The sequence below is a fragment of the Lontra canadensis genome, unplaced genomic scaffold, assembly GCF_010015895.1.
Source record: "Lontra canadensis isolate GAN:19392208 unplaced genomic scaffold, GSC_riverotter_1.0 scaffold38, whole genome shotgun sequence".
NCBI lineage: Eukaryota > Metazoa > Chordata > Mammalia > Carnivora > Mustelidae > Lontra > Lontra canadensis.
Window position 1 is genome coordinate 78,807 of NW_022631032.1, and position 14,048 is coordinate 92,854.

Sequence of the window (14,048 nt, forward strand, 5' to 3'; positions counted from 1 at the left end):
GAAGGAAGGAAGGAAGGAAGGAAGGAAGGAAGGAAGGAAGGAAGGAAAGAAGAAAAATGTAAAAAAGATGGGGAAAGCATGTAATTCTTTTTTCTCCAGTTTAACCAACAAACATTGATGGAGAGTCTACCTATAACGTATGTGTGAGGTGTCGAGTCTGCAGAGACTAAACTGCAGGTCCTGCTCTAGAGATCTCGGTCTCTGAGGGTAGAATGAGGTCATTGCCATTGCAAGGTATCCAAGTAATTGCAATGTGCAATGGAAACACTTTGAGGAGCTTATATCATACTGGCAAGAAGTGGATAGATGAAAGAAGGGGAAAGGCATTTTTGACCAAGGAAGCACCATATGCTCAGACATGGAGACACAATACATCAAGACTTGAGTAGTGAGTGCAGCTCAGGGAAGCACAAGAGGGGAGGACAGTACTGGTAAAGCATATCTGGAAAGTATGATGAAAGTCAGATCATGAAGGTCTTAGATATGATTCTAAAGGAGTATGAGACTATCCTGGAGCCTGTGGGAAGCAACCAGAAGAATAAGAACTAGAAAGTGACAACATGGTTATAGAATGTGGTGGAAAAACCAATCTGGTCCCAGTATAAAAGGTGAATCAGAGTAGGGGAGACCAGGGGCTGGAGTTCGATTCACTAAATATTGAAGGGATCCTGTGGAGGGATGATGAGGGACTGAGCTAATGGAGTGACAGGGCCATGGATTAGCAGTTGAAAAAACAGAGGCTATGAAGAGAGGGAGGAATCAGGGACAAATCCTAAATTAGGGGTAGCAGTGTAAGTTAGTAGTACCACTCACCAAGATGGAAAATATAGGAAGCAAGAAAGAGAAGTATTGAGTTTGGGATGTCAGTTGAGTCACCACATTAGCAATGACCAGTAGGCAATTAGATTTACAGATTTAGTGTTGGTGGGACACATTTGGGCTGGAAATACAGATTTGTCAATTGTACTACAAATCTATTCACTTACCTGTCTCAGGTTGGCAAAAGCTGGCCACCCTTTCTGGTGCACCTTTCATGAATGCCAGCCTGTCACCCCCCATCTCTTGGGCAATGACTGTCATCCTCTGCAGTGCTGATGAGAATGGGAACTGATGCAGGATTACAATTCCTTCCACTGGGACCTGGTTGAGGGATGAGGAATGGAGAGGGACATACCGACATAGCTCTTAGATATTAGGAATTAATTACTCCTCCCTCTATTCTTATTTTAGCAGATACGGGAACCAAGGTATGAGCAATTTTCAGATACGGAATTCAAAGAAGACATATCTGTGCCCTTTCAAAACTGTAGGCTTGATGAGATTTTCCCTTTAAGTTTGAGCATTATGGGGCAAATAGCAGGCAAGTCTTACCTGGCTGGCTGTTTTGCAGGGCTTAACTACCATGGCATGTGCTGGCACTCCCGTGATGTGGAAATCGTCCCCAGAAATAGCCATCTCCTATTTCACAAATGGGATATTTCATTGTAGAGATTTATTTATTTCTCATCATCCACTAATACCAGGCTCAAACTCACCCCTTGAGAAAATCCTGAGACCACCTCAATGTACTCTCGGTGTCTCCTCCCTCAGCTAGATGGAGGTGAACGAGACTTATTTCACTACGGGGGGAAAAAGTGCATCGGAAATACAGCAGAACTTGAAGGGCAGATACTTCTGAATTATTCATGCAATTTATCCGACTTTCTCTGTTGGAATGTGCTGCATAAAGCTTCATTCTCCACTTCTGAAGAGCTTAACTTGAAAATAGTGAGCATGAAGAGCCAGACTTGTGTGCAAGGGTCTTTGTTTTCCTGGAGTTTGAGGCTGTTCCTGCCCTTCCCTCTCTATCTAACTTGAATCAATAGTCCACAGGGCCAGGCAGGGCAGGGACTGTGATGGGCATGGCTAGTGTTCAGTAAACACTCAGTCATTGCTGAAATAATAACACTAAATTATAGTCAAAGGAACCTTTTACCCAAAGATGTCAAAATGCTTTGTAATCATATCAGCCAGCAGCTGAAAAAAAAAAAAAAATCTCAGACAGGAAACTGTAATTCCTACTTAAAGATACAGAAACAGTAACCCAGGAAGGATGGGGGACTGGCAAGGTTACCTTGGCCTGCTACAGAACCATGCCGCACCAGAGCTGGAAGGGACTCTAGAGATTGCCTCCTTCAGCGGGACTAACACATGTACCACAGGGGTCTAGAGCTGCACCAGGATGCAGGGGGTGGGGGTGGGCTTGTGGCTACGTAGGTGGAAGGCGCTTCCCACACTTCACGTGGTACTCAACCACAGCAACTCCAACTGTTGGTGTTTTATAGAATACTTCTGAATAAGGTTTCCTTTTTGTGTGTGAAGAAAGATAATTTTTGTAGTTTTTTTATTATTATTATTATATTCAGTTAGCCACCATATAGTACATCAGGTTGAGATGAGCACTGGGTGTGATAGACAGCTATGCAAATATGGTTTCCTTTTAAGAAAAGATTTCAGTTTGGTCTTTGTTTTGTTTTGTTTTGTTTTGTTTTGTTTTGTCTGCTTTATAGGAACACTGCTGATCTAATTCAGCCCCGTCGTTTTAAGGTCATAAGAGCCAGAGACCCAACAAGCGGGCTGACTTCACAGGGTGAAGCAGAATAGAGCCGAAACTAGAACTGGGAAGCCAGACTACGGAACAAAACCAGAACCAGAACTGGGAAGTCCTGAACTACACCGTTTGTTCTTAAATCTCCTTCAAAGTCTCAACAAAAGTTCTTTCGTGGTTTCCCTTTCTCTTGTTTTTAGCTTTGAAAACAAAATCAATATTTAATGAATAAGAATAAAACTTTCAGGAACAATGAGTTATCCTAAGCACAGAAGACAGTGCTGTTTCCTAATCCCCACGTTCTAGAAAACTTTAAAACCAGACCTTGCTCAAGAGTTGGAAAATAATTATACAATAATTATATTGTCTCAAGAGTCGGAAGATATATAATAATCATAATTACATTAATCCTATTAACCTGTAATAGTCCAGGCACACTATCAGGGATTTTTTTTTAAATGCATCATTCTATGTAATGCTCACAATAACCCTACAATGGAGATAATATTATTAGCCACATTGTACAATGACAATGGAAAACAGGCTTAGATTAGTTTACATGTCACTACCACATGCCACTCTTTATTGTAAACCTCATACTTATAAGTACTGAATCTGTGTTGTCCTGGCATTGAAGATGCTTCTGAGCTTCCATGAAGAGCAGGGTCTTACCCAGGTGGTGGCTTCAAACATCTTGAGATCCAGAGGATCTCCCTGGATGGTCCCATCGAGAAGGATCAGAGAGTGGCAGCTGGCCATGGCGGCACACAGTGGGCCCCATGGCAAAGACCTGCCCGAGGCAAAGCTGTGGATTTCCTGGAAGCTAAAGGAGAAAAGAAAAGGGGCTTCAGTCCTCTCCCTCCATGCCACAATGGAGCTTCTAGAAATAAATATCCATTTAAAAATTAATTTAGCCAGAGAAGAGCCTGCCTCTCCCTCTGCCTGTAGCTCCCCATTGCTTGTGCTCATGCTCGGTCTCTCTGACAAATAAAAATTAATTTAGCATGGTTTGTTACATTAGTACCCATTCTCCAATCCGCAACCCCAGATTAAGAGTGCTTCATTTAACCATTGTCCTTCTATAAGTTCAGCAAGTATGAGAAAGGTCTCTGGGTTCTTTCAAGGTCTTTCTTTTCCCTGTTCTTTCTCTGCTAATGGTTTAGTTCCAGAGGTATAGAAAAAAACTAGAAATATCACCCTTAGTTTGAAGTATATCACTATTACCGTTTCTTCCCCTGGGGCTACACAGGAACCTCTAGCTGTGCCTCCAATGCGCAGATTCCAGACCGCTCACCATCCTAATTGCTCTTTATTGGGAAAGTTTGTATTTGTCATAGTTTGCCTTCAAATGCAGTCTCCAGGTTCAGATTATTATTTCTGATGATAAGAACATTGCAATTCTTTAAATATGGCCTTAGGTTGCTCTAGCCTTTTCTTCTTGAAAGCAACCACATCACAGTGTTATCTCATAATTCAGCCATATTTTTTCCTGGCTTTCTCACTCAAGCTTCCCTACAAGTTCAAAAACCTCTTGGCTGATTACCGACCCTGTTGATTGTACCTATCATTATATATCAAAAGTTCAGGTTATCCTAGTGCTTTTCAACATATTCCATAGTATTTCAGTAAACATTAAGCAATCACCAGCAATGTGATTAACACAAAAGCTTAAGCTCATGCTGGAAAGCAAACACAGATAAGGTGGGGGAGGATCTTATTTTTAAGATAGCACACACACACTCTCATCACTGTGTAATTCTGAATATGTGTTTCTGAGTTCCTGAGGATTGGGCCAAACCCTGGTTTACGCAACAAATAAATAGAACTCTCTCTCATCCTTGTCTTTATATTCTTATTTGAATGTTTATGGTTGATCCCACTCAAATAGCCTCAGGCAGTCTTCTGATGGTTCTGGAGGTAGCTGGCACATTAGGCAAGTCTTTGGGAAAAAATAAGAATTATTAAAGATGAGCTTACCTCTTACAAGAAGATACTTAATAGCCTATAAGTCAGATGGCTACTTCTTACCTAATATTGAATCGGTATTCTTTGTTATTAATTAAATGTATCCCTTTTTTTCAAATTTTAAACTTCCCTTTTAGTCATTAAAGCCAACTTTGACCTTTTTGAGAGAAGGAAGGAAAGGAGGAAGAAAGAGTGGCAGACCTAATTAATTAGTCCATAACCTAAACATTATATCAATTATTTTTATTTAAATTTGACAAGCTGCTTTTAGAAATTCAAAGTTTTATAGGTAAGATGATGTCAATTCAAAAAGTAGAAAAGTATTAAAAAAATGGAACATAGTAAGTTCATTTTAAATTAAACAAACATTTGGGGTACCTAGGTGGCTCCGTGGGTTAAAGCCTCTGCCTTCAGCTCAGGTCACAATCCCAGAGTCCTGGGATCAAGCCCTGAATCGGGCTCTCTGCTCAGCAGGGAGCCTGCTTCCCTTCATCTCTCTCAGCCTGCCTCTCTGCCTACTTGTGATCTCTGTCAAATGAATAAATAAAATCTTAAAAAATAAGTAAATAAAAAATAAATGAAACAAATATTTGTTATGCATGTGCTGTATGTACCTGGTATAATGCCACAGCACTAGGAACACAAATGTAAATAAGAAACACACTGCTGGGGCACTTGGGTGGCTCAGTCATTAAGCCTCTGCCTTCCGCTCAGGTCATGATCCCAGCGTCCTGGGATCAAGTCCCACAAGGGGCTCCTTGCTGGGCAAGGAGCCTGCTTCTCTCTCCGCCTCTCCCTGCTACCCTGCCTACTTGAGTGCACTCTCTCTCTTTCTCTGACAAATAAATAAATAAAATCTTTAGAAAAAAAAAAAAAAAAGAAAGAAACAGCTCTCTGGATGGTTGCATATTTGAATAAATGCATACTTTTTTTTTTTTGTAGAAGCTGAGGTAGAAACACACTAGTTAACAGGATGACTAGGTATATATCTAAATCTCTCTTTGAGAGAAAATGGAAAGAACTTTAGAATGTTTAATACTTAGAAGAGGTTTCTTTTGTGAACGTAAGTGGCTAGAAACACCAAGATTTATTTTTTAACCCCGGAAAGAGACCTGTCTATAAATAATATTTTAATATGAAAATGTATTAAACGCATATAATTAAAATCTTTTATGGGAAAATTCTAAGTCATCTGCATAGCGAAGAAGAACCATAATGTACCCTTTAGTAATACATGTTTTTGCGGCGAAAGTTGTTAAGTGTGAAAGGGAAACACTTTCATTAAAAAAAAAAAAAAAATGTAAATGTCAGATGTTTCCTGATCCCAAGTGAAGGTAGCAGCTAGAAAAAGCAGCCAAGGCTGCAAAGTCAGCCATGGCCACAAGAGGGACACACAAGAGAGCTGTGCCAACCTTACCACTGGGAGCCGAAATTTGCTAAAAAATGAGTCTTTTCTGGCCAGACAGGAGGAGTTTCTGGCAACCAAAAGGTGGAGTTTCCAGAATTACAGTACCAGGGAAAATAAGTGCATTAGATATGGCTCCACAGGTGTTCCTCTTCCTGCAGCTCAGTGTACCCAGATCCGTGCAGCGTTCTTCCTCCTGGCACACCTGAAGTCTTCAGTTTGTGCAAGAAACGCACTTCCCGAAGGGACAGTGTCCTGGTATTCTCCAAAGAGGTACCCAGGGGTCAACTTCGGCCCCTGGCTAATATGATGACAGCAAAGTACATTATATATTTTTTTAACTTTTTTTGCAAATTACATTTTAGCAAGGACTTGAAACCCCTCCATCTCCTAGGTTTGTGAGTGGCACAGGGCAGAGGGTGGTAGAGGGAGATATGCATGTTTTAAGAAGACTTGGAAGTGTTTAAAAAGAGAAATTCCATGAAGATACTATGGCAACCATTGCTTCAAAGCCAAAGTCAAAATGTCTTCATTATTAATTTTCAAGAGAAAATATTTTTTCTGGGGAAAGAGAAATGCAAATGCATTTGGTCCAGGGTACTCACCCACTCCTATCGCAGGGCACGACTCCCCAGAGATCCAAACCATCCCTTGTTAAGGTACCTGTCTAAACAAAAACAAGCACTGGGTTTACTCTGAAGATTCCGCAGCCCTATAATGACAACCCATGAGGTATGTTTTAACAGGGAAATATATGTCACGAACACATTACTGAAATCAGCACTTCAAGGAAAGGCACAATGAAGTGGGTGCCTGGGGTCCCAGGCAGAAGCTTTGATGAGTTCACACCTGTTGTCTGGCCAAGCTGGAGATAAAAGTAAGAAAGCAGTCTCTGCCTTATTACTCCAGAGGCTGGTTTTGAGGATCTAATGGTAGACTAAATGGATGGAGAAAGTTTCGGTAAGCCTGTAAAAAGGCTCACCGAGCAGAAGATAAAAAGTATGTCATCAGAAATAAGTAATGGGAATAGACTTTGTCCCTGCTCTAAACAGATGGTTTGCTATTTGACACTAAAAAAAAAAGGTGCTTATTGATATTTCTCTCAGTGCAGGATAACGATGAAGAGCTTGGATTCATTTCCAACACCAGCTGTATGACCTGGGCAAATTATTTAATCCGTTTGAACATCAGAGCCCTTACCTGTAACATGCTTATAATCAAATAAGGTTGTTATGAACATCAAATGGGGTAATTCAAAGTGCTTAACTTAATGTCTGACATAGAGTAGGACCAAATTGTAATGATAATTACTCATAATTATTACTTATTTTATTCAAATTCATGTCCTAATGGTCTTTCCCACCCCTGCTTCTTTTGCTCGGTCCAAGGAGGAGATGATCCCATCAATAGAACAGCCTTCTCTGTTATGCTAGTTTGATCACAAAATAATACTGAGATGCTGGCAAGAGCAATGTTAACCTTCTGATCTTGGTAGATCACTCAGAGATTCTAGTAATTATATAATACCACTCTGATCCCCTTAATTCTCTGTCATCAAAACTCCCAATGTATTGTTTAATAGGCACAGAGTTTCAGTTTGGGAAGATGGAAAAATTCTGAAGTTGGATAGTGGTGATGTACTTAGAGCCACTTAAAAACGGCTAAAATGGTTAATGTACATTTTGTCACATAAAAAATAAATTAAGAAAAAAGAGAACAACAATTAAACAAAAACAAAAAACACCTCAAAGTTTCCCCACTCCCTAAAGAATATGTATGAATCTCTTAGCCAGATGTTAAAGGTGCCTCCCATTACTAATGTCTTGCTCTGGCCAGAAGCACAAGCCTTATTGCTTTTCTGAATCCATTTGTGTCCCCATGTCCACCTGCCTCTAATACCCTTGAATCGCATTAATTTTCTCTATCTATATTATGATGAGTTGACATCTTAAAACCTTCCTAGACTTCTTCTAAAGACTGCTTCTATGGGGTTGGTCAATTCTTACAGAGGTAGCAAGAAATTCAGCATATGTTTGACATGTGAACTAACCAATCTTCTACCTGGCCCTTCCTACTCAGGAGGCAATAGTTCTCTGCCTTCCTCATCCCAGGGCCAAGTGCCAGAGACAACCCTATAGCCCAAAGTTCACCCAAATCATTCAAAGTAACCAATCATAAGCTATGGCCTGACTTGCCTTCCCTGGAGAGATCCCAATAAAGACCATGGCCCGAGCATTCCCCTCACTCCTGCTTTGCTATCTCATCAAAGACTGACATTCCTCCTGTGGCCCCACATGGCAAGCTGTGAGTACCTCTCCTTACCAGGAGAACTGTGAGTAAGGTTAAACTCCTTTCAAAGGCAATGACCTCTCTCTGCAGTCATCAGTCATATGTACAAATGAAGACCTGGGCACAAAACAACCCAGCTCTTCTTCTCCATCTTCCCCCTCACAGCTCCCACCCTCAACTAGTACAGACACAGACCAAAAGAATACATTCCAGAGAAGGTAGATTAAGAGGCTGGTTATGAATAACTGGCAAATAATCAAGGATAATTTTAAGCAATATACAACAGATGCAAAAATACAGTATAGATTTGATTGGGGTTTTCCTTTAACCAAGTCCAATTAACCGAGTAAAACACAGTTAAATAAACTCTTCCTTTTTTTACTGATTCATTAAATCAATAAACATTTATTGAGCACTGACTATACACTAAGCAATATTCTTAGCATTAGGGATAGAGCAGGGACCATAGTAAAGGGTTTCAGTTTTGTTCTTTGTATGGGGCTTTGACCAGGAGGGACAGAATGCTATTTTAATTAACTGTGTTTTATAGAATATTGGAGCTGGAAGGACTGTAAAAGAGCCACTATTCTGTATCTATTCTCCCTCCTCTAAACCCCAGCATCTGAGAGCCCAAGAGATGTGCCTTTCCTAGATCACACACCCAACCAGAGAAAAAATGAAGTCCAATGCCATGTCCTCTGTTTCCTGCCCCAGAAGAGTATGAAGAACCTGCACCAGATGACAATGATGATAAAATGGTGATGGGCACGAGGATGACATACACATACCTTATCAAAGCAGACGAGGTTTATTTGTCCACATACATTGATCCTCTGTGGGCTGATGCAAAAGATGCCTCTCTTCTTCAGCCTCCTCTGGGCATAGATGATGCCCGTGGTCAGAGCAGCAGGCAGAGCAGGAGGCACCGCAATTGTGATGACATCGAGGGCTTTCTTCACCACCTCCTCTGGAGGCTCCTGGGACAAAAAGTCACTCTTCAGCATTAACAGGTAAAGCAATCCTGAATAGCATGGTGCAGATGACTTTTTTTCCTTCTTCTTCTTCTTCTTTTTTTTTTTTGTTGTTTTTTTGGGTTTTTTTTTACTTTTTTGGTCAAATTCCCAGAAATGATAAAACAGGGTCAAAGAGTATGGCTCTCATAAATTTCTCAAAGTCCAATGAAAAAGTTTGTAATGCTTCATACTACAACCAGCAAAGAACAATGTACAAATCTGCCATGACATCACCAACATTGGGTATCTGGGTTTTATTTTAAATTCCTTATTTAATAACTATAAAACACTACATTATTGGGATAAATAAATTCTCAGATTGAAAATGAAAAAATAGCGTAAGGAGAAGTGTACCAGATGAGAGGCATGTTGATTGCTCAATAAATGGTGTTTTGTCCCTCTGGATCTTATTTTTATGATATTACTTAGTGATCAGTCTCTGATATTGGGTAACTGTGAGTGTATGTGCAGGTTTCAGTGTTCGGCTTTGTTTCCCAGGTTTGTAAACCATGCCTGAGATTAAGGTTAACACGCAGAGTGTAAATTATACATAGACAAGTGTATGTGTACATGTAGTAAAAGAACAAAAGCAGTTTACCCCGCTGAGCACATAGACGCACAAAGTATAGATCATCCCGATGGTTGCTGTCCCCACAAGGCACAGGAGGAACATGATGGCGTCCCTGTAGAGCTTAAAGTTCATTGGCTTCGGGTAGAGAATGGATCTCACGAGGTCACCTTTTGCAGTGTTGAATCCTGGAGTAACAAACACACACTCCACATTCTCAGGATGACATATCCTACTGCTAGTGCTCTTCTAAGCCTCAACATGGCCTTCGTTTTTCTCTAGAGATATTTAAACAGTACTTAAGCCCAAGGACTATTAAAGGATAATTGGGAAAATAGCTGAGTGCTGGAATGGAAATATCTCACCACACCTATTTCAGAGCCTATTCCTCTCTGATCTTTCTTCTCTCTACTTTCAGTTTCAGTGCATTCCAGAGCAAGGAAACCACCACACTGAGGTCAGAGCACAGCTTTTCCAAGCATATCTTCATTTTTTTTTTTTTATATTTTATTTATTTTAGAGACAGCATGCATGAGAGTGGAGTTAGGGGAAGAAGGACAGGGACAAGCAGACTTGTGCTGAGTGCCCAGCTCAACGTGGGGCTCGGTCTCACAACCTTGAGATCATGACCTGAGCCAAAATTAGGAGTTGGATGCTTGACTGACTGAGCCACCCAGGTACTCCCAAGTATAACATCATTTTGAGGGAATGACTTATGAGCATTCATACACACACACACACACACACACACACACACGCATACACACACGTTGCTTGACTTTAAACCATATGACCCACTAAATACCAATGGACTTAATTTCTAATACTTTTCAGTGTCAAGCTTTCAGTTGCTAACCCTGCCTAGGGTTAGAAAGAACTTGGAATTTGGGGTTAAAAGATCTAGGTTCTAGGTCTAGCTCTGTCGGTGCGTAGCTGTGTAATTTTTTTTTAAGTCTGCTCGGATTGTGTTGAACTCAGCCTATTTACATACAAAGTTGAAAAAGGCATCTTTACTGTGTTGATTTGATACATGGAAATAGTTTATAAACCACAAAACACATAAAGAGTAATTGTTATCAGTATTATTTTTACTAAAAAGGCATATGCCATAGTACAATTCACACTTAAAATATAAAAATTTATATATTTGGCTTATTACCTAAAGATTATTCCTTACTTAATAAATTTAAGGCACTAGACAAACGGAGCAAAAATATTTCATTAAAGTAACAAAATAAAAGAAAAGCTCCTAACTCACCAGTCTGCAGCACCACCGCTTTCACGGTCCCAGAGCAGGCTCCCTTGGCTTGGATAATCTCTGTCCCACAGAAGAGGACATGTCGTTTATAGTCTGCTTCACTCTGCGTTTTCCAGGGCTCAGAGCTCTCTGTCTTGGGTAGTGGAGTTTTAGTCACTGGAATACTTTCTCCTGTAAAAAAACAAGCATCTCATTTTGTGAGGTAAGGAGCCTTCAGTCTTTTAAATCATGCGTGCTCTCACTCAGCATGTGGTAGACGTTTGTTATAAGCTTGCTGTGGAGGAAGGGACAACCCTAGGTTTTGGGTATACAAGGAGAAAGAAATATGGTTCTTGTTTTTAAGAGATTTATAGTCCAGACAAATAAGTATAATGTTGTATTATAAATATTGTAAGTTTTGTAACATCACACATGAATGCTTAAAAAGGCTAGAAATAGCTACGTGGGGAACGGCAAGGTGTGCATTCCAGAATGCAGGGTGTTGGGGAGTGAGTGGCTCTGAGACCTGTGTAGGAGCCAAAGCATGGATGGCCTAAGTGCACATATTTAAGTGTTGAAATGGTTTTAGTAGGCATTAGTGGCAGAAGGGGGGTGGGGAGATATTTCACTGCTTTCTTCAGGAGACTAACATCATATTTGTGTGTAAGAGAGAGCAGTCTGTCTGCTGTATGGGAGTGGACTGAAATCTGGTGAGACTGTAGGCTGGACATCCAGTTGGACAGAATGAGGTCTGAACTACGGCAGTTGGCAGTAGGAGCAGAGAGAAAGTGCTGGATTTGAGAAATAAAGAGGTAAGAAGTTATAAAATTTGGGGAGTTCTTTTTATCTTGGCAGGTCATAGGGACAGAGAAATTCAAAATGGCTTCCTGGTTTCCAACTTGGGGAAAATGAGCAGAGGGAAGAATTGCCTTTGGTCACCATGAGTTGGAGACGTCTTGTGGAATGGCTCTGCTGAACTGTCTTGCATTTATTAATTTGGGTCTGGACTTCAGGGGAGAGGCCAGAGACATTTAGTCAGATTCCCCACCTTACAGACTATGATTAAAGCTATGGGAGAGATGAGATTACTTAGGGATCATGCGTGAGGATAGAAGAGGATAGGGCTAGGACACAGCTCTGAGCAACACCACCAATGAAGAGTACAGGGGAAGAGGAGCAGCACAAGACGCTGGATGGTGTCGTCAGTGGTAGAAGAACTTGGAGAGAAGGCACAATCTTGGAAAGTTCGGGAGAAAAGTTCACCAAAGGAAGAGAGGGTGAGAATAGTCAAAAGCAGCAGAGATGTCCATAAGAAGAGAAATCTGCAGAATCCTTTGGATTTGGCAATTGGGACATGGGTGACTTTTACCAGTGCAGTGGGGACAGATTGGGGCAGGTTGAAGTGTTAGTACAAGGTGGTGAATGAAGTTATGGAAATAATTAGGGACCGTTCGGAGAAACAAAACTTATAAAACCTACCACTGGTCTTTGCCGAGTAAGCAGTACAAAGTCAGATATATATGCTGCACTTGTGCAAGAAAATGGTCCTTAGCACTGCGAAAGTCCCAGTACTAAGAGATTTTTTAAAATTTACATAGTCCTTATAAAAGAAACCTGGCATGCCACACATTTAAAAAGTTTTTTGGTAAAGTTAATAGAAGAAAGATGTGTGTTCTTGTCTCTATTTCATGCCTTCCTGGGATGCCCAGGGAATATGGATCCAATTTGGGCTTTCATGGGACCATAGTAAGTCAATGTGTCTTCTCGGCCCCCTGGTCCATCTGTGAAAAAGACTTTACGATTCTTCTTTATCTTACAGAAATGTTGGCAAACATCTCCTCAAAGGTATGCATGAGAACTCAAAGCACTGTGACCTTGAACAAGTCACTTCGCCTTTCTGGACTTTAGCTTCCATATCCATGAGACGTAGTGACCTCTCAGGTCCCTCCCAGCTCTAGCATGTTGTTTAAAAATGAAATACAGTTAGTCCAAAATTCTTAGTGTGTACTTTCAAAGCAGCAGATGTGCCAAATCCTGTGTCATGAACTTCTTGACATGTTCAAGCCAAGCCAAAAAGAGCTTGGACTTGACCATCTGGGTTTCAGAATGTCATCAACAGCTCTCATATCCTCCAAGTTTATTTGAAGATATATTTTATATGAAAACACTAAACATAAAAGTCACAGTTGATTCTGAAATGTCTAATGATCTCTACAGCCTTTTAAAATAAAATGACAGGGTTGCAATACCCTTTGTTCAAGAAGAAAATGCTAAGCACTCAGAAAGTTACAACTGTATCAAACTTAGCACATAGAAAGCAGCTTCAATTTGAACCCTCAGAACCATCCAGAGCAGGACAGTTAAGTAAGACTTCACTGTGAGAAAGTCCCACAGCAGCCCCATCCTCTGCCACTATTGTTCAGATAGAGGAGGAAGCTGGGAGAGCTTGCAGAGGCTGTTAAGTCGTGAGACAGAACCATACCTGTCAGCATGCCTTCATCTACCACACAGCTGCCGTCAATCAGGATGGCATCACATGGCATTTGCACTTTGTTCCCCGTCAAAACTAATAGATCTCCAGGTACCAGGAAGCGTGATTCCAGCTCTTGGACTCCAGCTGAAGGTGTGAGATGGCAGAGTCAGATTTTTTTTTTTTCCCACAAAAACATAATCTCACAACTCCCTTAATTGGACATCAATGAAAAAACAACCAGGACATTTTTAAAAAGGAAGCTGTTCCTCAACATTGATTCAAAATCTGGAAACAATAAGGAAAAAATCAATAAATTACATAAAATAAAAATCTTTGTGTAGTAAAACAATAAATAAATAAGCAGAGAAAAATACTAAAGACAAATTCAGAAACTATGTTGAAACTTATATTACATTATATTACAAAAGATTAACATTGCTGATATATAAAGAACTCCTGAAGAATAGAGAGAGATGTATAGCAAATGACTATAGCAAAATTGCTAGAGATG

The 14,048-nt window shown here is 40.5% G+C and overlaps 1 protein-coding gene across 5 annotated transcripts in view; it reads right to left on the reverse strand.

Moving 5' to 3' along the window:
• The window catches only part of ATP13A4 (ATPase 13A4), a 122,284-nt gene that overhangs the window by 35,333 nt on the left and 72,903 nt on the right, over positions 1–14,048 (reverse strand). For all 5 annotated transcript variants that reach the window (XM_032869263.1, XM_032869264.1, XM_032869265.1 and 2 more), the window contains exons 9-16: positions 13,547–13,681; positions 11,086–11,256; positions 9,858–10,015; positions 9,035–9,223; positions 6,563–6,624; positions 3,260–3,410; positions 1,372–1,458; positions 987–1,140 (exon numbers count right to left, since the gene is read on the reverse strand). In XM_032869263.1, the coding sequence (XP_032725154.1) occupies positions 987–1,140; positions 1,372–1,458; positions 3,260–3,410; positions 6,563–6,624; positions 9,035–9,223; positions 9,858–10,015; positions 11,086–11,256; positions 13,547–13,681 (1,107 nt within the window). The remainder of the gene's footprint in view (positions 1–986; positions 1,141–1,371; positions 1,459–3,259; positions 3,411–6,562; positions 6,625–9,034; positions 9,224–9,857; positions 10,016–11,085; positions 11,257–13,546; positions 13,682–14,048) is intronic.